Source organism: Balaenoptera musculus, chromosome 3 (genome assembly GCF_009873245.2).
Source record: "Balaenoptera musculus isolate JJ_BM4_2016_0621 chromosome 3, mBalMus1.pri.v3, whole genome shotgun sequence".
NCBI lineage: Eukaryota > Metazoa > Chordata > Mammalia > Artiodactyla > Balaenopteridae > Balaenoptera > Balaenoptera musculus.
Window position 1 is genome coordinate 152,450,092 of NC_045787.1, and position 27,163 is coordinate 152,477,254.

Sequence of the window (27,163 nt, forward strand, 5' to 3'; positions counted from 1 at the left end):
CCTGTGCGCCACAACTAGAGAGCACGTGCTGCAACTACTGGGCCCGCGTGCCACAATGAAGAGCCCGTGCGGCGCAACGAAAGATCCCACGTGCCACAACTAAGACCCAACGCGCCCAAAAATAAATAAATAAATAGATATAGATAGATAAATAAATACATATTTTTAAAAAATCCTCAACAAAATACTAGCCATCCGAATCCAACAACACGTTAAAAGGATCATACCCTGTGATCACGTGGGATTTATCCGAGGGATGCAAGAATTTTCCAATATCTGCAAATCAATCTGTGTGATACGTGACATTAACAAATTGAAGAATTAAAAAACCATATGATCATCTCAATAGATGCAGAAAAAGCTTTTGACAAAATTCAACACCCATTTATGACAAAAGTTCTACAGAAAGTGGGCAAAGAGGGAACATACCTCAACATAATAAAGGCCACATACGACAAACCTAAAGCTAACATCATACTCAACGGTGAAAAGCTGAAATCATTTCCTCTAAGATCAGGAACAAGAAAAGGATGTCCACTTTCACCACTTTTATTCAACATAGTTTTGGAAGTCCTAGCTATGGCAATCAGAAAAGAAAAAGGGGGCTTCCCTGGTGGCGCAGTGGTTGAGAGTCTGCCTGCCAATGCGGGGGACACGGGTTTGAGCCCTGGTCTGGGAGGATCCCACATGCCGCGGAGCAACTGGGCCCGTGAGCCATGGCTGCTGAGCCTGCGCATCTGGAGCCTGTGCTCCGCAACAAGAGAGGCCGCGATAGTGAGAGGCCCACGCAATGCGATGAGGAGTGGCCCCCACTCGCCGCCACTAGAGAGGGCCCTCTCACAGAAACGAAGACCCAACACAGCCAAAAATAAATAAATAAATTTTAAAAAAAGAAAAAAGAAAAGAAAAAGAAATAAAAGGAATCCAAATTGGAAAAGAAGAAGTTAAACTGTCACTGTTTGCAGATGACATGACACTATACATAGAAAATCCTAAAGACACTACCAGAAAACTACTAGAGTTCATCAATGAATTTGGTAAAGTTGCACGTTACAAAATTAATACACAGAAATCTGCTGCATTTCTATACACTAGCAACGAAAGATCAGAAAGAGAAATTCAAGAAACAATCCCATTTAACATCACATCAAAAAGAATAAAATACCTAGGAATAAACCTACCTAGGGAGGCAATAGACCTGTACTCCAAAAACTATAAGACGCTGATGAAAGAGATTGAAGACAACACAAACAGATGGAAAGATATACCATGTTCTTGGATTGGAAAAATCAATATTGTCAAAATGACTACACTACCCAAGGCAATCTACGGATTCAATGCAATCCCTATCAAATTACCAATGCCATTTTTCACAGAACTAAAACAAAAAAATCTTAAAATCTGTATGGAGACACAAAAGACCCCGAATAGCCAAAGCAATCCTGAGAAAGAAAAATGGAGCTGGAGGAATCAGGCTCCCTGACTTCAGACTATACTACAAAGCTATAGTCATCAAAACAGTATGGTACTGGCACAGAAACAGAAATATAGATCAATGGAACAGGATAGAAAGCCCATAAATAAACCCACACAAGTATGGTCAATTAATCTACAACAAAGAAGGCAAGACTATACAATGGTGGAAAGATAATCTCTTCAATAAACAGTGCTGGGAAAACTGGACAGCTACATGTAAAAAAAAAAAAAAAGGAAGAAATTAAAACTTTTTTAAAAATTTATTTTATTTATTTATTTATTTATTTATTTATTTATTTTATTTATTTTATTTATTTTTGGGTCTTCATTGCTGCGCGTGGACTTTCTCTAGTTGAGGCGAGCGGGGGCTACTCTTCGTTGTGGTGCACAGGCTTCTCACTGTGGTGGCTTCTCTTGTTGGGAGCACGGGCTCTAGGTGCGTGGGCTTCAGTAGTTGTGGAAAGTGGGCTCAGTTGATGTGGTTCACGGGCTCCAGAGCACAGGCTCAGTAGTTGTGGCGCACAGGCTTAGTTGCTCCATGGCATGTGGGATCTTCCCGGACCAGGGCTCAAACCCATGTCTCCTGCCTTGGCAGGCAGATTCTTAACCACCGCACCACCAGGGAAGCCCCTGGCAGGCGGATTCTTAACCACTGCGCCACCAGGGAAGTCCCAAAATTAGAACATTCTTAACACCATACAAAAAAATAAGCTCAAAATGGATTAAAGACCTAAATGTGAGACCAGACACTATAAAATTCTTAGAGGAAAACAGGCAGAACACTCTCTGACATAAATTGCAGCAGTATCTTTTTCTATCCATCTCCCAGAGCAATGGAAATAAAACAACAGTAAATAAATGGGACATAATTAAACTCAAAAGTTTTTGAACAGCAAAGGAAACCATAAACTAAACGAAAAGACAACCCATAGAATGGGAGAAAGTATTAGCAAATGATGTGACTGACAAGGGATTAGTCTCCAAAGTTTACAAACAGCTCAAGCAGCTCAATAGAATCAAAACAAACAACCCAATCAAAAAATGGGCAGAAGAACTAAATAGACATTTCTCCAGAGAAGACATACAGATGGCCAAGAGGCACATGAAAAGATGTTCAACATGGCTAATTATTAGAGAAATGCAAATCAAAACTACATTGAGATATCACCTCACACTAGTCAGAATCACCATCATCAAAAAATCCACAAACGGATGGATCTAGAGACTGTCATACAGAGTGAAGTAAGTCAGAAAGAGAAAAACAAATATCGTATATTAACGCATGTATGTGGAACCTAGAAAAATGGAACAGATGAGCCGGTTTGCCGGGCAGAAGTTGAGACACAGATGTAGAGAACAGACATATGGACACCAAGGGGGGAAAACCGCGGTGGGGTGGGGATGGTGGTGTGCTGAATTGGGCGATTGGGATTGACATGTATACACTGATGTGTATAAAATTGATGACTAATAAGAACCTGCAGTATAAAAAAACAAACAAACAAAACAACTAATACTAAACTTTCACTGGGTTATTTGTATGGAAATATGTTAATATAAATGTTTCAGACATTACATGAAATTTCTAAAAATCTTATATGTTCTGGTATAATGTTGTAAGTCATAATCCTAGTTATTTCTTTAAAATGTATATCTCAGAAATAACTAATTTTCTTGTCAACTGCATTATTATGAACTTTCATTAAATCTTTAACCGTGGTCATTTTAAAGTCTTTTGTCATTTACAGACAGTTCTGGGTGTACTCTGATGCTTTTGCAAAAATGTTCCTATAAAAGGGTTTCATCTTCAAGGAATTCATGGAAAAGACTCTGACAAGTACAGGTTTCTGGTAACTGACTACACTGCTGAACTGAATGAATAAGCATTTACAGAACTCTAATGAAAAACTGACGAAATCATAAAAGTGCTAACAAAAGATCAAGATGAAAAAAAATTAATTACATGGGACTGAGTGAACTGATGAGGATGAGTATAATTTTTGTGACTTTCTGTTTGAATTAAAAAAAAAAAATCCCACAAGGACTCAGAGGCAAAGAATATACAAATCAATTTTCACTGCAAAGGAAAGGAGCTGTTACAGTGGAGCATTACTGGACTGAATGTCAATATTATGACACAGTATGAGTGTGTTTCATGTTTGGTAATTGCAATCATTGTTGCTTTTGTTGTGGTCATCCATGTACAATGCTTGGTGTCAGTCTCTTTATCTCTTGTAAAAATAAAATACAGTGTGCGTGTGTGTGTGTGAAAAAAAAAAAATCCACAAACAATAAATGCTGGAGAGGGTGTGGAGAGAAGGGAACCCTCCTACACTGTTGGTGGGAATATAAATTGGTACAGCCACTATGGAGAACAGTATGGAGGTTCCCTAAAAAACTAACAATAGAGCTGCCATATGATCCTGCAATCCCACTCCTGGGCATATATCTGGAGAAAAACATGGTCCGAAAGGATACACGCTCCCCAATGTTCAATGCAGCACTGTTTTCAATAGCCAAGACATGGAAGCAACCTACTGTCCACTGACAGAGGAATGGATAAAGAAGATGTGGTACATATATACATTGGAATATTACTCAGCCATTAAAAAGAATGAAATAATGTCATTTGCAGCAACACGGATGGACCTAGAGACTGTCTACTGGGTGAAGTCAGACAGACAAAGTGAAATATCATATGAGGGCTTCCCTGGTGGCGCAGTGGTTGGGAGTCCGCCTGCCAATGCAGGGGACACGGGTTCGAGCCCTGGCCCGGGAGGATCCCACGTGCTGCAGAGCAACTGGGCCCATGCGCCACAGCTGCTGAGACTGTGCTCTAGAGCTCGCGTGCCACAGCTGCTGAGCCCGCGTGCCACGGCTGCTGAGGCCCGCGCGCCTAGAGTCTGTGCTCCACAACGAGAGAAGCCACCGCACCGCAACGAAGAGTAGCCCCCACTCGCCACGGCCGGGGAGGGCCCGCGCACAGCAACAAAGACCCAATTCAGCCAAAAATAAAAAATAAAATAAAACAAAAATATATATATATATGATATTGCTTATATGCAGAATCTTAAAAAAAATGATACAAATGAACTTATTTACAAAACAGAAACAGACTCACAGACTTAGAGAACAAACTTATGGTTGGGGCGGGAGGGTGGCGGGAAGGGATAGTTAGGAAGTCTGGGATTGACATGTACACACTGCTATATTTAAAATGGATAGCCAACAAGGACTTACTGTACAGCACAGGGAACTGTGCTCAATATTATGTAACAACCTAAATGGGAAAGAATTTGAAAAGGATAGATACATGTATATGTATAACTGAATCACTTTGCTGTACACCTGAAACTAACACAACATTGTTAAACAACTATACTCCAATATAAAATGAAAAGTTAAATAAATAAATAATGGAGACCCAGAGCAAGAGCTCTGGTGAGGCCCTGTTTGATATTATTAAGAGACTTTTCTTGTTCCCCAGTCCAAAGTAATGGTTCTGTATCTGGGCCTTCAGTGGCTTCACATAGAGGCTTAGCCATTATCCCAAATCCTGGAATCCAAATTCTGCAAAATCCTGCCATGCCTAAGAGTGTATGAAGATGTTTCTTTGTCTTTGGGGCACTTCGGCTTAATATAGTTTGTTTTCTATCTGGAGATAACTGTCTACTTCCAGGATTTATAATATATCCCAGATATTTAAATTGTTGCTTTGAGATTTGTGCCTTTTTGTGGGAGACCCTGCAGCCCTGGGCCCCAAGGAAATTAAGGACTTCAACGGTATTCCGATCTGAGGCCTCCATGGTAGGGCTACATATTAATATATCATCCACATACTGTAGAACAGCTCCTTTTAGGTGTATTTCCCTTAGTTCTTTTCTTAGGGCCTGGGAGAACAAGTGTGGGCTGTCCCGAAACCCCTGAGGCAACACTGTCAAGGTATATTGTTGCATTTGGCCCAAGTGGGGGTTAGTCCACTTGAAGGCAAACAGATACTGTGATGAGGAATGAACTGGGATGAAAAAAAAGACATCCTTGAGGTCAAGCACAGTAAACCATTTTGCATCCCCCAGAACCTGGACTAATATAAGGACTGGCCACAGGGGATGTATAGGGACCACTGCATCATTTACTGCTCTAAGGCCTTGTGCCATTCATTATTCCTCAATTAACTTAACAACTGGCAGAACAGGGGCATTGCATGGAGACTGACAGGGCACTAAGAGGCCATGGTTTAAGAATTTATCTATGAGGGGTTGCAAACCCTTTTTTGCTTCCAACTTTACAGGGTAATGTCTCTTGTTAGGATAAGCGACTTCTGGCTTAAGGCTAATTTTAACAGGTTGGGCATTTATAGCCTTCCCAGGGATTCCTTTGTCCCAAACTGCAGGGTTTACTGTGTGTAGAATATGGCTGGGAATAAGCCGTTGTTCTTCCAGCTGATTTGTCTTAGCCAGAGTCAAGAAAAGGGGCTGCTCGGGGTCTCCTAATTATAACATGCCTCCAAGGGAGCCCAGAAGGTCTCTCCCCAGTAGTGGGGTAGGACACTCGGGCACAACTAAAAAGCCATGTGAGATCAAACACTATTCAGATTGGCAAGTGAGAGGCCCAGTGAAGTAATGGGTATAAGGCTTTCCATCGACACCGATCACTGCACAGCTTTCAGAGAAGAGAGGCCCAGCGTGAGAGAGCAGGACAGAGTAGGTGGCTCCTGTATCAATTAAAAAATGGATTTTCTTACCTGCCACATCAAAGACCACCCAGGTCTCCTTGATGGAGATGGACATCTCACGTGGGGGGAGCCGCCAGAATCCCCAGGCTGCCTCAGTCACGTAGCATGGCCACCTCAGGAACGGGAGTCCCCCACCCCTTTGGGAATAGGGAAGGTCCCACTTCCTATGACCTGCTCGTTTGCAGACTGGGCATGGACCAGGGGACTCTTTCTGGTATCTGTGGGCCCAGTGGCCAGTTGACTTGCATTTGAAGCATTCCCCCTTGCTAGTTTTACCTCCAGATGAATGGTTAGACTTCCTTGGCTCCCTTGGGTTGTCCTGAGGTTGTAACGCATGGCTGACAGCAACGGCCATCAGTTTAGCATGAGCACTAGCCTGCCTGTTTTCACATTGGTTCCCTCTTCCTCCTCAGCTTGATCTCAATTATTAAATACCCAAAAGGCCAGCTCTAGGAGTTGGGGCATAGGGGTTTGTGGGCATAATATCAGTGTCAGACTGGCTGATAAAATGCTGTCCCAGCAGGGATTGACACTCAGAAGTGGAGGGATCAATGTTAGTAAATTTTCTAAAAACCTTCATAAGCTATCCCCAAAAGAGGACTGGATTTTCTTTTTCTTCTTGGGTCACTCCTTTAACCTTTTCATAGTTAACTGGCTTTTTGATACACTTTCTCATCCTTTCTAATACACATTGGATGATGTGGTTCCTGGCTTCTGTTCCCTCTGGGGAATTATATTCCCAACAGGGCTCCTGGCTTAGAAGAGGATCCACCCATGATGAGTAACCTGCAACTGAGAAAGCATTCCTAGAAATGAAGTCCGGCATCCCAGAGACATTCACCAGGAGGCTTTTGTCGGAAGGGGGTCAGAGTGTCCTCCAAATTCCCTTCTTACCTAATGGGATTTCGAGCGTCCTCTACTCTCCCATTGCCTAACCCGATGTTTCTGGTCAATCCAGTCCCTTGCACAAGGGGTAGGGGGGGGTGGGCAGGACATCTGTATCAGTGCGCTGCCAGGGCTCTCCCTCAGGGGATCTGTTATCTATAAAGCTTATGCCTTATAATAAGTTTCCTTATGTGACGGTGTATTCCTCAAGATTGACCGTCTACAAAGTTTATAGTGAGGGCTTCTCGGCAGCAGCCAGTCCAAAAGGCTGTCTGTAGCAGTGTATGGGCTGCCAAGGCCTGAAGTGAAGGGGGTCCTAGAGGCGCAAAAAAGGAGCTCCTGGAGGAATTGAAGTTGGGCGCAGTGGAAAAAGCCACAGGGGTCAGGACCTCAGGGTCTAGAGGTGGGAGTATTCCCACAGGGGATTTCTGGACATAGAATAAGGTGAGAGACCAGACCGTAGAAGAACCCAAAACCCTCTCCCCTATCTGCTTGGCGGCTATGATAAAATTGGGAAGAGCCTGATGATTCCATCTGACACAGGCAACAGTAAGTCTAGACAGTGTTTCCCGTGTAATTTAACATACCAAATGAACCCAGTTAGTTTAGGATCTGTCTTTGGGATGCTCCCAGGGCCCTTTGAAGCACCCCAAAGTTAGCTGGAGGTCAAAAGAACTTTAATTAGAATTTGATATTTGGGAAGTCTGTCAAAAATTTCAAAAAGTTTTTTTTGGCTATGCTGCACGGCTTGTGGGATCTTACTTCCCCAACCAGGGATTGAACCCGTGCCCCCTGCAGTGGAAGCATGCAGCCCTAACCACTGGACCATCAAGGAATTCCCTCAAAAAGCTTTAAAACACCTGGTCAGATAGGATCATAGGTCGTTGTGAAACAATACTTACTCCTTGAGCTAAGGTGAAAAAAGGATTTCAAAAGTAAATACAGGGACTTATTTCACCATTGGTGGCGCAGTGGTTGAGAATCCTCCTGCCAATGCAGGGGACATGGGTTCGAGCCCTGGTCCAGGAAGATCCCACATGCCGCGGAGCAACTAAGCCTGTGAGCCACAACTACTGAGCCTGCGATCTAGAGCCCACGAGCCACAACTACTGAGCCCACGCACCACAACTACTGAGCCCACGCACCTAGAGACCGTGCTCCGCAACAAGAGAAGCCACTGCAATGAGAAGCCTGCGCACAGCAACCAAGAGTAGCCCCCTGCTCACCACAACTAGAGATAACCCGTGTGCAGCAATGAAGACCCAATGCAGCCAAAAATAAATAAATAAATAAATGTATTTTTTTTAAAAAGTAAATACAGACCACTTAAAGGCACCGAAACTCACACAATCTTTTATCAAAAGCAGAATTCCAGGAAAACTGTTCTCTTATGAGAGAAACTAAATCCAGTCCTGCATCAGCCTACTCTTAATAAAATCCATTTACCTTGTCAAATTTAATCCAACCTTAGAAAATCTTGACCATACACAAAACTCTTTTTTCCCAGTGTTCCTTTTCCACAAACCTTTTGCAACTTCCTGTAGTCATATTATTTTGTCCCTTATTCTTTTCCCATTCAGAAACAACCAGCTCTAGGACAAAATCACCCTTTTCTTTTAACAAAGTATATTTCCATTCCTCATACCTTCTTTTACTGAAAACGCACATCCTACTTTCCTTAAGCAACCATGAACTGTCTTTACATTAGCATTCCCTGATTGGAATATCCCATAACCTCTAGAAACATGCAACTTCCCAAAGCACTATTTTTTTGCTCAGTGTGGTATGTGGTACAAGACATGTGTTTAATAAAGCCAAACGTCTTTAGTTTCCCCCTCATAAGAAGACAAAAGTTGTAAAGTTGTAAATTTAGATCTGTTTAGCAATTAATGTGCCAATATTTCATCTTATTTGAAATGGTCTGGATACTCAATGAATTCCTATCATTTAACTTAATATTGCTTCAAGTTACCAAAATGTGGAGAGACTATTTTAGATGGATATTTCCAAAACATAATTATTCCTATAGAGTTTACCAAAAAGCTCTTACCTCAGTAACATTTACTTAAAAATGTAACCATATCAGGTTATTTTCCCTGTTGACAAATTTTATAACAGAAACAATATGCATTTATTGACTTCCAGTAACCCTAGGAACAATGAAAATATTATATTATCCTTAATGTTGATGACTCTAAAGACAGGTCTGTATTAATTAAGCCCACAACCTTAAACTAGCTCTAATACCAGATATTAATTTAATATTGAATATTTCCCAGATCACATGAACGTGGAATGTATTCTGGCGAGTTTTATATTTCTGAGAATGTATATACACGCTCAGTTTCCTTTAAGCCAATTAAATACAGCTCATTTACAAGTTAATTTTTACATAAAGAGAGCCAGACCCAGAGATCTCATAGCTTTCCCACTTGAATTTAAAAAGGTCTCTTTTTTTTCCTCAGTCTGGGGGACTACAGATGGATCAGATAGTTCCTGAGAGCCCAGGCAGACTAGTTACATTGCAAAGGCAGAGAAGAGAAATGCAAGCTCCTCTCTTTTTTATTCTTTTTAAAATCCCACTAAGTAACCCAAGGCTGGAGTCTCAGGCAATGTGAGCTGTGTTTGTATTTCAAGGCTTAACTGCTCCACAGGGCCCACAATTTCAGCAGAGACTTGCAGGAGCGGTTGGACAGACAAAACTACATAAGACAAAGATCCTTTTACTCGACATGTACGACCGACAAAAACTTGACACAAACAAGAACTTTTCAGGATAAAGGGGATGGGAGTGCAGGTGTAAGGATCAAGGGAGAGGTAAAGGGAGGAGAGAAAGACTAAAAAAAAAGAGACAGCAGGAAAATAAAGGTGAGAATACTGGGACAATAGGACTTCCAGCCACTACAAGATATGAATTTGAATTCTATCACTGCCATAAATCTCCCATCAGGGAGAGCCCACTGGACCAAGGTCTGCACGGTGTGAGGCAAGCCTCTCCCACCTCTGCTTGTCACCCATTGCCGGCCAGAGGGAGCATGGTCTCACTTGCTGAGAGGAGTGATACTGTAGCTGCCCAATATCCACTCTCTACAAAGGATAAGACAGAGGAGTAGGAAAGGACAGAGAAAGAAGAAGTAGAGAGATATCAGCAGAGGGAAAGGGACAAACGGGAAGGGGGAATGCGTTGCATGAATGAAGGTACTGAGGCCCCCAGGGGCCAGAAAGGCAGACTTACCAAATGTGGTGACGAGGTGAGGTTCAGGCGATCTCTTGTCACCCACGGGGAAGCTGCTTTCAGTGGTCCCAGAGGTGCCCAGATCCTCTCCAGGGAAGAGGGAGAGGTCCCATGTTGGGTGCCATAAATCTGTTACTGGTCAGGGTTCTTGACCTTCCTTAATCAATGGAAACTGATAAGAGGCCAGACAAGAAATTTGGGCAAGGCTTTACTGGGGCCCCTGCTGCAGCAGGAGGGCAGCGAAGAAAACAAGTAACAGGTTCCCTTGCTCGCTCCCGGGTGGGGCAAGCTGGTTCCTTACGTGGGGTGAGGTTAGGGGTGTGTCCGGGGGTCGGGCAGGAGGGGTGGCTTAGGTGGTCTGCCCACCCCTTTGGTGGTGTTGAGTGCAGGGGGCATGTGCGGTACCCTGTTTTTGCTCCCAGCTCTTCAGAAGTGGCAGTCAGGTTTTTGGTCTTTTTCTATCTTGCTGTTCAGAATATGCCCCAACTGCCCAAGCACACAGTACTTTTTAGTCCCTTGTAGTTTCTTTATATTTTGTTGGTGGAGGAGATGTTTGTCCAGGTGCAGCAAAGTGTTCCAGGTCCCAAGTCCCAGCTTGTCTCACCTTTATTTGCCTAGACTTCTCAGACCTGGGGCAGGGACCTGAGGGTCCTCAAGTTAATGCGATTGAGGTCCAGATCTGGGTTGCGAGAGTTCACAACGAAAATGTTACTGAGAAGGGGCTGGGGGACCCCCTCACACGGCCTCCACCACAGAGGACGCGAACTCGCGAAGGCCCCAGCTTTGACCTACCTGAGGCCGGTGCCCAGGGCCGTGAAGTCCGGGACGCATGAGCCCACGCGGGGGCCGCTGTCCGGAGCCAGGAGGGCGGGATCCCGGGCGTTGGTCCCCCACCCCGCCCCCTCGTGGTGCTGGTGGCGGCAGCGGATGATGCGGCTCCTTTAAATCCCGGCCGCCCCGCCCTTCGCAGCCGACTCCGCGGCGGCCCGGGATCCAGGCCGGGCCGCGGCTCTCGCCGCCCAGCCTAGCCCAGCCTGGCCCGGCCCAAGCGCCGAGCCTAGGCGGTCCACTCCCCGCGCCCCAGAGGAGCCGTCAGCGCGGCGCCCGGCCCAGTCACCAGCCCGGCAGGCCCGCCCGCATCCCTGCCCGGCCCCGGGCTCCCAGCCCCTCCCCGCCCCGGGGCCGGGGCCCCTGCAGCCTCCAGGTCCCCGCGCCCCGGCCCCGGCCCCCCCGGGCCATGCGGCCTCGGCCCCGCCGGCGCCCACCGCGCACCTGAGGAGATGAGGCTCCGCAATGGCGCCTTCCTGACGCTGCTGCTCTTCTGCCTGTGCGCCTTCCTCTCGCTCTCCTGGTACGCGGCGCTCAGCGGCCAGAAAGGTGAGCCCCTCCCCCGCCGTCGCCCGCCCCGCGCCCCCTCCCACACCTGGGCGCCGGCGGCCGGAACGGGGTCCGGGCAGCTGCCGCGGAAGGCGGCCGGAAGCCGACGCGGGCGCCCCTTCCCCGCCCGGGCGGTGCGAGAGGACGCCCCTCCCATCCTCGCTCCCACTTGTTTGCTGCGGGAATAACGAAATCCTCCTCTGGCCTGGGCTGGGCCGCGCCGGTGAGCGGGAGTCGGGTGCCCCATGTGCGGTCAGGACCGGCCTCCGTGAGTACAGTTCTGCCCGTGTTAGGGCGGGTCGCTCCCTCTAGTGAGCTGGGGACCTCAGAGTTCTCAGAGAGGGACAGAGACACAAGGTCACAGAGGTGGCTGTGCCAGAGGGTCCCCAAGGTACCGGCTCCAGGCACCTGGGTGCACCGATCCTGAGACAGGAGTGAGGAGGCAGCCAGACGTCCAGGCAGTACCATCACTTCTCACCACCTCTCCACCCCAGCCCACTGTGGGTGCGGCTCCCTGGGGCCTCCGCAGCCCTCCTCCAGGACATCTGGCCCCAGGACTCCTCCACAGGGATGTGGGTGCTGCGGAAGCCTTCCTGTGGCTACTGGCCTGGTGGGGGGGGTGCATGGAGGGCCTCATGAGCAGCCCACCCAGCCCTGGCTGCCGGTTAACTTATTTTGTGTGGTCTCACCTGAAGTTTGGTTAAGCTGGCCAGTCCACCATCATGGCTCTCTGCATCTGGCCAGCACACTTAGGACTGAGGGGGCAGGCCCCAGCACTGGCTGGAGTTGCCCTGTGTTGGTTGGGATGGCTGGGGCTGAGTGGGGCCTTGGTTGAGGGTTGAAGGCTGAGGAGGCGCTCGCAGGCCCTTGTCCGCCCAGCCTTTAGCACAGGAGGCACCGGGAAAAGCTGCTTCCTTCCTGCCGTCTGGCTTTCCTGCAGGAGGCCTAAGCAGGATCAGGCTGAGGCCAACTGACCCTCTGCCTCCCTCCCACCTCCTGCTTCCCTGTTCCCCAACAGAGGCTGCGGGAGAAGCTGGAGCCTTTCCGACCCTCCAAGTCCCAGTGTCCCAGCCTGGCTCCTGCCCGCCCAGCTCAGCCCAGCCCTGTTTGGGTGAAGGCCTGGGCTGCCCTAGGGGCTCCAGAGGGCCTGAGGGGAGACCCCCTAGGACTTGGTACATGGAGGGCATGGCTGGGGCAGAGTTCTCCGTAGGTGGGGTGTGTCACCTGGGGGAGGGCATTTTGGACCCTTGGGAGAGTGGCCATGTAAGCAGCCTGGCATGGAGGCCAAGGTGGGGCCATATCTGATGGGCTGGGGCACATTTGTTCAGCTGTGAGTGGAGCGATGACCCCTTGCACCCTGTCCTGGGCTAGGCCGCAGTTCCTGTGTGCCTCCTACGGCAGCCACTGGCCCTCAGCCAGGTGTCAGGAACTGCAGCACCAGCCTCCCACCAGGACACCTTCTCTGTGAGTCTGGCTGGCCACAGTGTCCAGGAGTGAGGGGGATACCCATGGCTCCATTTAGGGCCTTCTGTCCCTAAGTGGGGCATCCAGGAGGGCCTGGGGAGCAGGAGAGCACCCCTACTCAAAGAAATGTGGGGCTCAGATGCAGGGGTCCTTGTCCCTTGGGTTCGGCAGTCCAGAAGCCTGTGTGACATGTGACAAGAGGGTCACCTGGGCCTTCCCCGTCGAGGGCTGTTACTGTTTTGGGGGTCCCAGTAGGGTCTTGTCTTTGGAAGCTTGAAGAGAAGACTGAGTCTGGGCTCTTATATGAACCTTTCTCATTCTTATATTCAGACGACTGTATTAAGCCCATGGGGAAACCAGACTAAGTCTGAGGCCAGACTGGACCTTGGCTTCCAGCTTGCAGTGAGTAGGAGGCTCAGGAGAGGGCTGGCCCAGGCACCGATGCTTAGAGGAAAGGCAGAGGAAGCCAAATCTGTAGGGAAGGGAAGAGGTGGGCAGGAAGCCAGAGAGGAAGGGAAAGCAGGAGCAGGTGGCATCCTGGAAGCCAAGGGCCAGGAAGGACACATAGGCCTTGGCAAGACGGACCCTAGATACGGGGTTTCAGGCCCACTTTCATATCCAGCCTTGACGAAATTTGTGCAGCATCTCCACTAATGCTCAAACTGTAGCCCTCAGCCAAGCACCTGCTGAAGGTCCCCAGGGAAGACAGCAGACCCTCCAGGGGGGTGGCCTCAGCCACACAGCCCTCCCCAATGTCTAGGCTGTCCCATCTCCTGGATTTCAGCAATGATGGATGCCTGTCTTGACCACTGGGAGGGTGGGTGCAAGTCCTGGAGAGGAGGTGAACACCTGCACCCTCTCCATGCCCCTGCCCTACTGCAGGATTTTTTTTAAAATATTTATTTATTGATTTGGCTGCTCCAGGTCTTAGTTGCCACACGCGGGATCTTCGTTGCTGCATGTGTGATCTTCCTTGCCACGTGCAGGATCTTTTAGTTGAGGCATGCGAAGTCTTAGTTGCGGCATTTGGGATCTAGTTCCCTGACCAGGGATTGAACCTGGGCCCCCTGCATTGGGAGCTCAGAGTCTTAGCCACTGGACCGCGAGGGAAGTCCCCTCACCGCAGGTTAACAGCACACCTTTGCTGGGCCTGGAACCTGCCTGGGCCCCTCTGAGCCTGTTTCCCCTTCCCTAAGTACAGAGCACAAGGTCTGTGTCCCAGCCTGGCTCTTGAATCTGTTTCTTTAACAAAGAGGGAACCAAAGGGAAGACTGTGATCCATGGGCTTCAGGTATCCTGATTACTCTGCCTTCTGGTGGAGGAAGGGGTGGGAAAGCCTCTAGTAGTGTGACCACAGCTGCCCCCAGGACTTGGGCAGAAGAAGGCTCCTAGGAAGGGAGGCCAGGGTAGGAAGCAGGCTGTGCCCAGGCCTTGGTGGTCAGGGTGATTCAGGTCAGCAGGGCCCACCGCTGCCACTGGCCTGTCCCCCTGGGGCAGGCTAAGGTTGGACAGAGCTCAGCGTACTTAAAGATCAGAGAAGGCTACGGGTTTGGGGTCGGGGGGCGGACAGGGGCAGCAACAGCAGTCAGAGGGGGATGAGGTCTCCTTACCCTCCCTCCACTTCACAGAGGGCCCCACTGCAGGGAGCTGCCTTGGGTGTAGCCAGTAGCACAAGGGCTGCCCCTGCAAGACTCAGCAGCTCCACAGCACTGGGGTGGCATTGGGGAGGGCATCAGGGACAATAGGTGGGTGGGTAGGGACTCAGGCAGGAGGGAGGCCACCTGCCTGTGTAGGCAGCTCTGAACTCCCTCCTGCTGGGCCTCAGCACCTCCAGTCCCCCCTCCCTACTGGCAGCTGAGCAGGTGAGCGCTGGGGGTGGCCAGCTCCCTGTTCAAGGGGTCAGGTTTCCAGGGTAACCTGGCCTCAGAACCCAGAGCAGAGCCTCAAGGATCTGGTAACCTGACTCCTGACTCCCTCCCCCAGCAGGGCTGTCCCTGAGCACAGAAGCTTGAAGTGGCCTGGCCTTTGGCCCCTTGGGCAGGGTGTGGGAAGGGAGATCCGGCAAGCTGCTGACTCGGGAGTGCCTCATCAAGGATCTGCTTGGCTCCCCCGCTCCTCCCCCCACAGCCTCTCCGTCCTGCGTAGGGGCTTCCCCTCCCTTTTCCCCGGGATTTAGCACTTAAACCTCTGCCCCAGCTGCAGAAAGGGGGTGTCCTGAGATGACTGAACTTTGCCTTGGTCATGACCTTTGGTATACCCGATTGTGGGGAGGTGACACCATCCCAGGGCATTCTGGGGGCTGTGACCCCCCCCCCACAAGGGATCAAGGAACATAAGCGCTGCCTGAGGGTGAGAGGGGAGATCTGGAAGGCAACTAGGCCTTGAAGGCTACATGGGTTTTCATCAGGCCCAGAAGAGAAAAGGGGATTCCAGTCAGAAGAGACAGCATGTGTGAAAGCATAGACATCAGACAAGGAAAAGGAGGTGTGTGTGATGGCAAATAAAGAGGGCAAAAGCTGGATTAGAAAAGGCCTTGAGAGTGCACAGCCTGGCTGGACCTGGCTGCCTCAGCAGCAGATAGCGATGTTGTTTGTCTCATTCTTGCTCTCTGGGCCCTGCCAGACTGGTGGAGCCAGGTACTTGGCACCCTGGAGATCCCTCTCCACTGTCAGGTAGCCCTACCTCTGTGCTGCTTCTGGCCCATGTGCACCCCTAGTGCCTGCACATGGGGCCCAGTTGGAGGTTCTGACACAGGTCCCCCTGGGGTGGCATGGTCTAGGCCTAGAACAGATCTCCAGAGAAGCAGGCTTCAGGGCACTTAGAGCTCTTGTCCCCTTTCTGCTCCTGACTTGCTGAGGGACCCCTGACTAGTTTCTCAACTTCATTTGCTCCTCTGAGCATTGGGGGCTGTAACTGCAACAGTCCCCACCCACCCACCCCCACCGGACTGTGTGAGATTGCAAATCCAGAGCTGGTGCCTAGTGTAGAATGACAACCATGAGGACGGTGACGAATGGGTGCCTGGGGCACAGTCCTACTTGGAGGATACAGGGGAGAGTCCAGGGAGGTTTTCTGTCCCCATGGGGCCTTGGGGATGGGGCTGCCTGTGATCTCTGTGAAGGGGGATGGGAAGCAAAGTGCAGAGGCTGAAAGAAGGAACAGGGGAAGGTTGGCCTCAATGCTAAGAGCTCCTTGAGGAAGGTCTGGGTCATTGTGCCCTGGTTGGGACCTTGGGTGCCCTACTTCCTGGAAGGAGGAGATGCTGCAAGGAGAAGCAAGAGGGGGCTTTGGGAGGAGAGGGGAGGGGATGGAGAGGATTCAGTCTGAGCCTTTTCAGCCTCAGCTTAGGTTTGTCTCACCTGGGGCTGGAAGTGGTCCTGCAGCCCTCCCACTTCAGATGTCTCCTCAATGCAGAAAATAAAGGGAGAGCACTGGAGAGGGCTAATTCCCCCAGTGGAGGCTTTTCTTCCCCAAGTGTGAGTGTCACTGTGACTTCAGAGTGACCCTAATGTAACCCCATGTGGCTCACGTGTGGCAGGCATATGAACAGATGTGTATGCTAACACTCAAGGGGCAGTACCTCAGCTCTAGGCTGCCCCCTGGTGACAGCCTGTGTACCACCCACAGGCGATGTGGTGGACGTGTACCAGCGGGAGTTTCTGGCGCTGCGTGACCGGTTGCATGCAGCTGAGCAGGAGAGCCTCAAGCGCTCCAAGGAGCTCAACCTGGTGCTGGACGAGATCAAGAGGGCTGTGTCGGAGAGACAAGCGCTGCGAGACGGAGACAGCAATCGCACCTGGGGCCGCCTAACCGGTGAGCGCAGGAGCGGGAAGTGGCAGGGGATGCGAGGCTGATGGCGGACTGCGTTGTCTGACCTGTCCCTTCCCGACCCACCCAGAGGATCCACGCCTGAAGCCGTGGAACGTCTCGCACAAGCACGTGCTGCACCTACCCACTGTCTTCCACCACCTGCCACACCTGCTAGCCAAGGAAAGCAGCCTGCAGCCCGCCGTGCGCGTGGGCCAGGGCCGCACCGGAGGTAGGGGCGGGGCCCGGGAGGGGCGAGTGGCGGGTGGTGGGACGATCCCCACGCAGTGACCAGTACCGACCCTCCGCGTCCCTGCAGTGTCAGTGGTGATGGGCATCCCCAGCGTGCGGCGCGAGGTGCACTCGTACCTGACTGACACGCTGCACTCGCTCATCTCAGAGCTAAGCCCACAGGAGAAAGAGGACTCGGTCATCGTGGTGCTGATCGCTGAGGCAAGTGGGCTGGGGCACGGGTCGAGGGGACATTCAGAGGAAGACACACGGCACAAAATAACAAGGAGAATGAAAACAGCAACTTTCGGAGGAAAGAACTCTCAGAAGTTCAATCGTCAGTTTCACTCACAAACTTAACAGGATAAAAAGTTAAAAGGAAAGACATTTTAGCACACCCTCGTGGAGATGCCAGTTATAGTCTGTCCCACCCCTTGGACCGAAGTATGTAAAAGGGCTTTTTCTGAGGCACCTGTGGCCCCCAGGCCCAGCCTTACTTAGCCTTCAGGATGGTGGGCTCACTCCTTCCATGTGGGAGAGAAGGCTGTGTCCTTCCCCCAGCCCTTTCTTCCAGGCCATTTGGGCTGGCAGCCTGGCTCATGGAGGGCACTTGGTCTCCCCACAGACTGACCCACAGTATACCTCGCTGGTGACGGAGAATATCAAGGCCTTGTGAGTACTGACAGCCCGACAAGGTTGGTGGAGGGAGGACCCTTGGCGGGGTGTTGGGCAGACAGGTGCCGGCCGTGCCCCACCCCCCCATCAAGATGCGCCATCCCTCTGTGGGAAAGGGTGCTTCCCCTCTGGGCTGAAAGGGGGTGGACATGTAGAGATGACCCAACCCCTCTGGAGCCTCAGTGCCTCAGTAGGATGGGTGTGGTGTCAGGGGATGTCTGCCTGGCGGGTCTTAAGAAAAGGACAGGGTCTAGCTAGCTCAGCTCTGTCCCTGCTCCAGTCCCTGGAGGCTGCACACTCACTGGGCCTTCCTGTCCCCCAGGTTCCCTACAGAGATCCATTCTGGGCTCCTAGAGGTCATCTCCCCTTCTCCCCACTTCTACCCTGACTTCTCCCGCCTCCGAGAGTCCTTTGGGGACCCCAAGGAGAGAGTCAGGTACTAGCACTACCCACCTCCCTGTGCCCCCAGCAACCTGCCCACCTGTGCTAAGAACCTAGTCTGTGGGTGTATGAGTCCTGGGCACTTCCCTGCAGTGCCTCCATTGTTCCATTGGAGGACCCCTGCATGGGGGGGGGGGTCTCCTACCCACTCAGTGGCCTCTGTGGTAGCCACACTGGAGGTGGAGGGGGTCTGAGCTCTTGAGGCACCTGCCCACAGGTGGAGGACCAAACAGAACCTTGATTACTGCTTCCTCATGATGTATGCGCAGTCCAAAGGCATTTACTACGTGCAGGTGAGCACTGAGACCCTGCTCTGTCCCTTTTCCCCCTGGACCCTGGATGGGCCTGGGTGGCAAGCCCTGCCCTGCCCCTGTGCCCATCCTGAGTCCCGACCCCCTTCTACCTACCCACCACTGTGCAGCTGGAGGATGACATCATAGCCAAGCCCAACTACCTGAGCACCATGAAGAACTTCGCACTCCAGCAGCCCTCGGAGGACTGGATGATCCTGGAGTTCTCCCAGCTGGGCTTCATCGGTGTGCCACCCCCCTCCCTGCCCCACTGACCTGACCAGAATATCTCCATCCAGCCCACTTCTGCCTCTGTCATCATCTCTCAGCCCCGCGCCCTGTTCCGAGCCCTAGTACCATGCAGTGTCGTGCTCTGAGCCTTTGCCTGGAGTGCCCGCTGCAGCCCCACCTGGCCTGTTCCTGCCTGCCCTCTGCATCGGGATGTTTGGGCTCACCATCCCATCTGCCCTCTTGTTACCTGCACCTGCCTGCAGCCAGCCAGAGGTTTTGCTGTGGGACCTTCCCCAGTGTCCCCCACAGGGATTAAGAGGAAGTAGGGCAGGGCAGAGCTGCCTACTCAGCACCCCTTTCCCTCCAATCCCACCCCCAGGGAAGATGTTCAAGTCACTGGACTTGAGCGTCATTGTGGAGTTCATCCTCATGTTCTACCGGGACAAGCCCATCGACTGGCTCCTGGACCATATTCTGTGGGTGAAGGTCTGCAATCCTGAGAAGGATGCGGTGAGCAGAGCCTGCACAGAGGCGGGAGGGGCGGTGGAGCAAGCAGCCTCCAGTAGGGACTGTGTCGGTGACCGTGCACCTGACAGGAGGAGACGGCGCTGCTGGCTGGAGGAGTTTCTGTCTTCAGAGGTAGAGTTGAGCTGAGCCCTAGCGTGTGTCACCCTCCCTCCACAGAAGCACTGTGACCGGCAGAAGGCCAACCTGCGGATCCGCTTCAAGCCATCCCTCTTCCAGCACGTGGGCACTCACTCCTCACTGGCGGGCAAGATCCAGAAACTGAAGGTGGGCAGTGCCACACTCAAGCCTGGTTGAGTACAGCAGAGCCTGGGCTGAGGTTGGGCAAGGAGGTAGCAGGGCAAGTCCAGGGCCCACCCTAGCACCATTGTCCCTCCTCCACTGTAGGACAAGGACTTTGGGAAGCAGGCACTGCGGAAGGAGCATGTGAACCCGCCAGCAGAAGTGAGCACAAGCCTCAAGACATACCAGCACTTCACCCTGGAGAAGGCCTACCTGCGCGAGGATTTCTTCTGGGCCTTCACGCCCGCTGCAGGGGACTTCATCCGCTTCCGCTTCTTCCAGCCACTGCGACTGGAGCGGTCAGTGCCAGTGCCCACAGGTCCACCTTGGGGGAGGGGCAGGGTGGCTACCAGGGTAGAGGCCTCACCACGAATTTCTGAACCTGCAGATTTCCCTCTGTGACCCCCCGCAAATTACTTAACCTTATTAAGTTTTCTTATCTGAAAAGTGGGGCTCAGAACAGTAGCCAATTTGTAAAGACTAAGTCCAACAGTGCCCACAGGAGCTCAGTGACATTGCCCATCACCATTGTCCTTACAAGTAAGGCCCTGGTTGCCTTGCACAGTCCAACGGCTGCCCCGGGTGGTGCCCAGCCTCACCCAGTACCTCAGGGCCCACCTACTGCACTCCTGGCCCAGGCCTGGCCTTTCTCTGCTGGGTAGTGTGCCTGGGCAGTACCCCACCCCTGCAGCAGCTCACAGGCCTGTCTGGCCACAGGTTCTTCTTCCGAAGTGGGAACATTGAGCACCCGGAGGACAAGCTCTTCAACACATCTGTGGAGGTGCTGCCCTTTGATGTGAGTGTAGTAGCAGGTGGGTGTGCACTGAGGCCTGCCCCTTCGACAGCCACTGGCTTCAGCCCCTTGATTTTGCCCCCAGAACCCCCAGTCAGACAAGGAGGCCCTGCAGGAGGGCCGTTCAGCCACTCTCCAGTACCCTCGGAGCTCTGATGGCTACCTGCAGATCGGTGAGTGAGGGGCAGTCAAGTGGAGGTGAGAGGAGAGGCAGGAGTCTTGGGGCAACCTCTCACTGCTGCCCTCCCCCAGGCTCTTTCTACAAGGGTGTGGCACAGGGAGAAGTGGACCCAGCCTTTGGCCCCCTGGAAGCACTGCGCCTCTCCATCCAGACAGACTCGCCGGTGTGGGTCATTCTGAGTGAGGTGACATAGGGCAGGGCTGGGTGCAGGGAATGGGGAGCTGTACCAAATAGCTAGACCAGGGCTGCTCTCTGAGACCCCAGCTGACACTGAGCCCGGCTCTTCCAGATCTTCCTGAAAAAGGCTGACTAAGCCAAGGGCTTCTGAGGGTGCGTTTTGGCTGGCCCTGAAGCCCACGAGGCCTGGGATGTCGTCGCCGCTGCCCCCGGAGGGCCAGGCGCGGCCACCCCAGTCTGAGGGGTTCTGCCTGGCACCCCACTCCACTGGCCTGGGGTGGCCGCTGGCCCGGAGGCCCCAGGAACTGGTGCTGCCCCGCCCGCCGGCCGCGGGGAAGAGGCAGGAGGCCCCCACACTGTGCCTGAGGCCGGTCCGCGCCGCCCGGAACCGTTCGCACCCTGGCCCCCTTGAGCCAGGCCTTTATAGAAGAGCCTTTTCCTGGGCGCCCACTGTCTCCGCGCGAACACTGGAATGCATATACTACTTTATGTGCTGTGTTTTTTATTCTTGGATACATTTGATTTTTTTCACGTTAAGTCCACATATACTTCTATAAGAGCGCTCCTTGTAATAAAGGGTTAATGAAGTGTGTGCCTCACAGGTGAGGGCTCCGAGCTCACAGCCGGGCGCCTAGCCGCCCAGCGATACCACTTGGCGCCCCCGCCCTCCGCGCAGTTCCGCAGGACCTCGCTCGCATTCTCTGGGAGGGTCCAGGCCGCCGGGTCGGTAACTCGCTGATGGAGCTGGTGCGGAATCTGCGTCCACGCCCCCAAACCGCCCCCACTTCCGTGATAACCCTCCTCGGAGCGCGCCCCCTAGCGCCCATCATCCCTCCCCAAGTGCCTGCAGCCGCCTCTCACCAAAGGCATTCCCCCCACCTCCTCGTCCCACTCCTCCGTGGGTCTCAGCCCCGCCTTTTCCACCGTCTCCAAGGCCCTGCTCCTGTCCCCAGTCTGTGACTCATTTTAGGGTCTCCCATCCATCTCAGGGCCTTTGTTTTTGCCCTGCTTTGAAAGCTCCTCTCCTCTGCCTGCTCAGCTAAAAGTCACCATTTTAGGGACTCTTCCCGGCCAGCAGGCCTTCCCCGGATCTGGTCCCCCGAGACACTAGGACGTTTACTGGACAGCGCCTATTAAAACTACATTGACTACGTTCATCGTCGTTCTCTGCGGGCCGCAACAGGTTGCCCTGAACACTGCACTGTTCTAGATGCCGGTAACCGAGTACCGACCAAAAAAAAGTCCCTCGTGTTGGCTGTGAAGTCCAGGGTATGAGGAATAGGGCGGCTGAAGGTCAGTGGAGAGGCAGGCCTCATAGGAGGGGGACAGGCGAGGAGAGCGCTGACCGCAGGGAGGAGAAGCCGTGGGGTGAGCCCCAGCGGGAAAGGATGTGTGACTAACAGCGTCTGGGAGCAGGGCGGGAGAGGACCGGACCCAGGGCCCGATCGAGCCCCTGCCCAGGAGAGGCCTCTTTCCTTCCGCAGCCCCGCCGCCCAGCAGCCCGACAGACTGCTGTGGCCTGAAGCTAGGCCCCTCCAAGCTCTACAACCCGCAGTGCGCGACCCACTCCGACCCAGAGAGTGCACTCGAGATCACGCTTTAATGAGACTGGGATGGGGGCGAGCACCCTCCCCCGTCCTCCAGGAGGCTCCGTCTCAACTCCAGCTCCGCCCACCCGGCGTCCTCCGTCTCAGGCCTTCTGCAGCAGTTTCTGGAACTGTCCGAGGAGCGCGGCGCACAGCGCGGCCGGGAGGAAGTGGGCGAGCAGGCCAAACGCCGCCAGCACCACGAGAAGCCAGAGCGCGCGCGCGCTCGCGTACAGCGGGGCCAGCCTGCGGGCGGTGCTCAGCGGGGGCGGGGCGGGGCAATGGCCCCACCCCAACCCTACGGGCCGCCTCCACCAGGGCCCGCCCACCTGCCCCCAAAAGGGAACCGCCTCCAACCAGTCGTCTGGTCCGGCCCGCCATTCGCTTGCGGCCTCTGCCGTCAAGACCCTGCCCACAAGCCAAGCCACCTTTCCCCGCCCTGGTGGACCTCCCGGGAGCCCCGCCCCGGTTCTCACCTTTGCTGCGCAGATCTCGCGTAGCCCTGAAAGTAGCGGAGGCGCGCGAACAGGTATACCAGGCCACACAGAGCCGCCGCACCTGGGAAAGGGGAGGGCGGGGTGGAGTGAGCCCGCTGATGCGGGGACCCCCGGGGCTCTAGTACGTGCGCCCCTGCCCCGCTCTCAGACCTTCGTGAAAGAAGATGCCGGCGACCCAGAGCGTGGCGAGGAACACCGGGAAGTACTCGCTGCAGTTCACTCTGCGGTGGGGGAGGAGCGGCATGAGGGCGCCGGCCTGGGGCCTCCGAGCCTGACCGCCTGGGGCTGCCTAGCTCCCCGCCCCGCGCCCTCCCACCGCGCCTCACTGGGCTCGGTAGATGCGCTCGAACTCCGGCGGGCCGGTGGTGATCGGCGGAGACACGCGGAAGGCCCTGCGCGCCGAGATCACCTGCAGCGAGAAGTAGGCTGGGGGAGGAGGTGTTGCCGGAGTCAGATCTGGCACCCAGACTCCCGGCCCCGCCTCCAGTCTGGCCGCGCATCTTCTCTTATCCCAGCTCCACACCCTGCTCGTCACGACTCCCCTTTAAAAGCCCGACCGAGGGGACCGCCGGCCCCTGCTCTTCTCCGAGCTTGCCCTGTGTCCACGACACTCAGTGGGGAGGGCAGGGTGCCGGCCTGGGGCTCTGAGAGGCCCTGTCCAGCCCAGTGAGTGTAGGGGAAGGGGATGACACGTCACAGGACACCTGCCCGCAGAAGGACTTTGCTCCTGAATCATTTCACTTGCAAAACACAGGCAAATGTCCAACTCCCACCCTCTACGCATGGACTTTGGCCCAGGTCCCTGGAATGGGAGTGACACCTGAGGTCAGAGTTGGCTGCATCCTTCCAGGTACAGAGGAGCACGCACCCTGTGGCCAACCGTCTCTGCTCCGCCACCCAGAGCTCACCAGGAGGGACCTCCCGACCAAGCCTGGGTCGCTGTGCCTCCAAACTGTAGTGTGGGTTCCTGCCTCAGTTTCTCTGTTCAGGCTCTGCCTCAATCTGACAGACACCCTCTCCTCTGCGCCCAGGTGGTTACGGCTGGGACTATTCTAGTCCAACCCCAAGCCACCAGGGCTCTGCCCCTCTCCCTTCCAACATGGGTGGGTACAGAGGGTGGGCCGGCCCTCGAGGGTCTGAGTGCACAGGAGCCCTTCTCTTGGCCTGAGGCCAGGTGCCCACCACACAAACAGTCCCAGTACTGGGTGTCTCCAGCTATCTTCCTGCAAGTCCCATGGCCCTGGTGCCCTTGGTGCCAGGCCCTCTGCAGACATACCCCAACCTGAGTGCACTGTGGATACCAAGGGTGGCCTTGCCAGCACAGTGTACATGAGGAAGGGCTGAGGGCCAAGCTTACTGGTATGGCTGGAGATCAAGTCAGCCTGTCTGCTCAGCCACTCCAGGGCCCCTGCCCCAGGCTGTGTCTTGTCCTAGCCCATACAGTGTGAGGCAATGGTGTCCCCCAAAGCCAGACTATCTATCCCAGGAATGTGTCTCTAGGGCTGGTCTGAGAAGGGCACCAAGCAGGCACCTTTGGGGGCCAAAAAGCAGGTTTCAACCCTGTCTAGCTCCACATGGTTCCAGCATAGAGAGGGTGACTTTGAAGGCAGGGCCAGGGGATGGGGCCCTCCCACTGGGACACCCAGAGAGGGGGCCGCTGGAGAAGGCAGGGATCAGCTGGAGTAGGGCTACATCAAGCCCACGGCTGTCCCGCCTCTGTACTCACCATCAGAACACCCGTTCATCCTGGCACCCTGCCCCGCTGCTCAGGTCCTAGAGCCCAACATAGCTGGATGCCCCACCTGCTCCCTGAAAGCCCCCGCCCTCCTCCAGGGTTCTTTATGCTGGCTGAGGGGCCACCTTCCAACCCCAAGCCAGGCAGCCCACATGCCTACCTCAGTTGTTCCTCAGGGGCCTTTTTCCATTTCGCTGCCCATCCCCTAGGCTGGGTACCTCTCAGCCTTGGTCCCTGCCCAGGGTTTCACAGTTTGCCCTGCAGACACCCCTCCAGGGCTTCCCCCTCCCCACTTGGGGAAAGTGCAAGCCCCTCAGCCCTCTGGTGGGGGCCAGAAGAGCTTTCATACCAGGAGTCTGGGCTGTCCCTCACCTGGGCCTGGACCCCAGCACCTCCCCAGTGCCTGGAGGGCAGAAGGCAGACTGCAGGGGTCCAAGGCCCACCCACCGCCGGAGCAGAAGCCAGCCCACCTTGCAGCAGGACTCCCAGGAGGGTGACAGTGGCCAGAAGAGCCACTTCGTCCTTCATGGTGCCGGTGGCTCTGTCAGGCCAGGCTGGCCTGTGAGAGGGCTAGCTGTGGGGCTCTTATCACCCTTGTCTGCTGCTCAGAGGCTGGCCCAGGAGAGGAAGAGTGGCCCGCTCTCCCCGCCCCTTCTCAGTGGAGGGGGTTGGGGAAGGGGGCGTGACCATGGCCTGAGAGAGCTGGGGAGCCTGGTCAGGCTGAGCAAGAGGAAACCAGGGCCAGAGCTTCCCTGGTGGCGCAGTGTTAAGAATCTGCCTGCCAATGCGGAGGACACAGGTTCGATCCCTGGTCCAGGAAGATCCCACGTGCCGCGAAGCAACTAAGCCCGTGCGCCACAACTACTGAGCCTGCGCTCTAGAGCCGTGCTCTGCAACAAGACAAGCCACCACAATACGAAGCCCGCGCAGCCCCGCTCACCGCAACTAGAGAAAGCCCACATGCAGCAACAAAGATCCAATGCAGCCAAAAATAAATAAATAAAACAAATAAATTTTTTTAAAAAAGAGGAAACCAGGGCCAGATGGAGCCTGGGCAGGAGAGAGCAGCCGCCTGGGGACAGCCCAGCCACCTCCTCCCAGTCCTTTTGTCCCTTCTATGCCTAGCCTTGTGCTGGCAGAACCCCTTGTCCACCTAGGCTTGCTCCAGCTGTCATGTGATCTTAGTGTCCCCCAAGGCCCCACATCCTCAGCAGGTCCCAGCTGACCCTCCAGACCTCCTCTTGTCCTGGGTCTGGTGTCAGGCTCCTACTTGAACCACCCACTGCCACCACTTCCTAAATATCACCAAGTCCCACTCATTCTCACATCCACCCCCAGTGCTACCTTCCAAGCCCCACCCTGCCCCAGTCATCTCTCACCTGGCCACAGGTCATGGGCTCCTCCCAGGTTCCTGGCCCTGACTCCCTGCTGATCCACACATAGCCACTCACCTGTTTCCCACTCCCCAACTGGGGCTGTTTTGTAACATGCGACTGACCACAGGGTAGTCCAGGCATCCAGCCCATATTGGGCACAGCCGCGTCCTTGCTCCCTTCCAGGAAACCTGATGCCCAACAGTCTTGCAGCTGCCTGGGCTCCATGCACTCAGGCCATCCCAAGGGCCACTTGGCTGTCCTGGCAGGGTGGGTGAGCCCACTGGGATGGGTGAAACTACCGCCTCTGGGACCTCTGACCCTGGAACAGTCACCTGCCATTTCTGCCTGCCCAGCATCCCTCCTTCCTGAGGCCCCAACCCTACCTACACTCAGGTTCTGTGGCCTGGACAGAGCTGCCTCCCGCCCCTCCCAGGCCTGTGGGATGGACATGTGAGCCAAAACTGACTGTGTGAGCCAAGGCTGACTCAGGATGGTGAGACGCAGTTCTGGAAACTTCCTTAGAACTTTGGGAAAGGGAACTCAGAACGGGGAGGGAGATTACTGAGGGCCACTTATGGCCGCTCGCCATCCTGAGGAAGATGGAGCCAACACAGGGCTAGGTTGCGAGGATAGAGGTGGCTTATATCCTGAAGCCCGGGGGCCACCTTGCCTGGAATAAAGCCCTGGCCGTTCAGCCTTTCCATTTTGTAAGACGGTCATTTCTCCTTTTTGCTCAAGCTGGTTTGAAGTGGGTTTTGGTTAGCAGTGACAGAGTCCAGATTGGTACACAAGCACAGGCAGAAGCAAGCAAGCACAGGCCATGCTGTGGGAGGGACAGAGCAGCTAGGTCCTTGGGGCAACCGCTGCTGCACCGGGTGGTGGGCCACCATAATGCCCTGGCTCTCTTCTGCCTGGTCACTCTGGGGAGTCTCCACACGTCAGGGTCATATGACCTTGGGAGCTCTGTCCTTGCCGCCCACCTGGCCTCCTTCTTTGCTGCCCCCAAGCCTGGGTTCCAGCCTGAGGGCGTTGTTGCCTGTTAGGCTCCCCAAGAATCCCTTTTAGCCTCTCATCACCTGGCCAACACCCAATGAATGCCCTTTGTCCATCATTGCCCCCAGGGAACCAGCTGGGTGTGCTGGGGGCTCCTCAAGAGCAGGGCTG

At 53.9% G+C, this 27,163-nt stretch overlaps 2 protein-coding genes across 6 annotated transcripts; one reads left to right on the top strand and one right to left on the bottom strand.

Annotated features, from left to right (window-relative positions):
- Positions 1–11,355: 11,355 nt before the first annotated feature.
- MGAT4B (alpha-1,3-mannosyl-glycoprotein 4-beta-N-acetylglucosaminyltransferase B) lies at positions 11,356–21,393 on the top strand. Of its 4 annotated transcripts, none has more exons than XM_036847995.1 (15): positions 11,356–11,708; positions 16,800–16,985; positions 17,071–17,211; positions 17,380–17,432; positions 17,836–17,882; positions 18,208–18,321; positions 18,544–18,619; positions 18,748–18,862; positions 19,227–19,357; positions 19,532–19,639; positions 19,760–19,953; positions 20,372–20,450; positions 20,533–20,620; positions 20,700–20,812; positions 20,918–21,393. In XM_036847995.1, the coding sequence occupies exons 1-15, from the start codon at positions 11,612–11,614 to the stop codon at positions 20,939–20,941; spliced, it is 1,566 nt and encodes a 521-aa protein (XP_036703890.1). In that variant the 5' UTR covers positions 11,356–11,611; the 3' UTR covers positions 20,942–21,393. The 4 variants fall into 4 exon arrangements, with proteins under 4 accessions (XP_036703890.1, XP_036703892.1, XP_036703889.1 ...); XM_036847994.1 differs by having other exon boundaries at positions 11,471–11,708; positions 17,299–17,432; XM_036847997.1 differs by lacking the exon at positions 18,208–18,321.
- A 143-nt stretch (positions 21,394–21,536) lies between these two features.
- On the bottom strand, positions 21,537–25,213 carry LTC4S (leukotriene C4 synthase). Of its 2 annotated transcripts, none has more exons than XM_036847999.1 (5): positions 25,094–25,213; positions 23,215–23,314; positions 23,039–23,109; positions 22,868–22,949; positions 21,537–22,522 (listed from the first exon to the last, which is right to left on the bottom strand). In XM_036847999.1, the coding sequence occupies exons 1-5, from the start codon at positions 25,149–25,151 to the stop codon at positions 22,405–22,407; spliced, it is 429 nt and encodes a 142-aa protein (XP_036703894.1). In that variant the 5' UTR covers positions 25,152–25,213; the 3' UTR covers positions 21,537–22,404. The 2 variants fall into 2 exon arrangements, with proteins under 2 accessions (XP_036703894.1, XP_036703893.1); XM_036847998.1 differs by having other exon boundaries at positions 22,399–22,637; positions 25,094–25,211.
- Between the last annotated feature and the right edge of the window lie 1,950 nt (positions 25,214–27,163).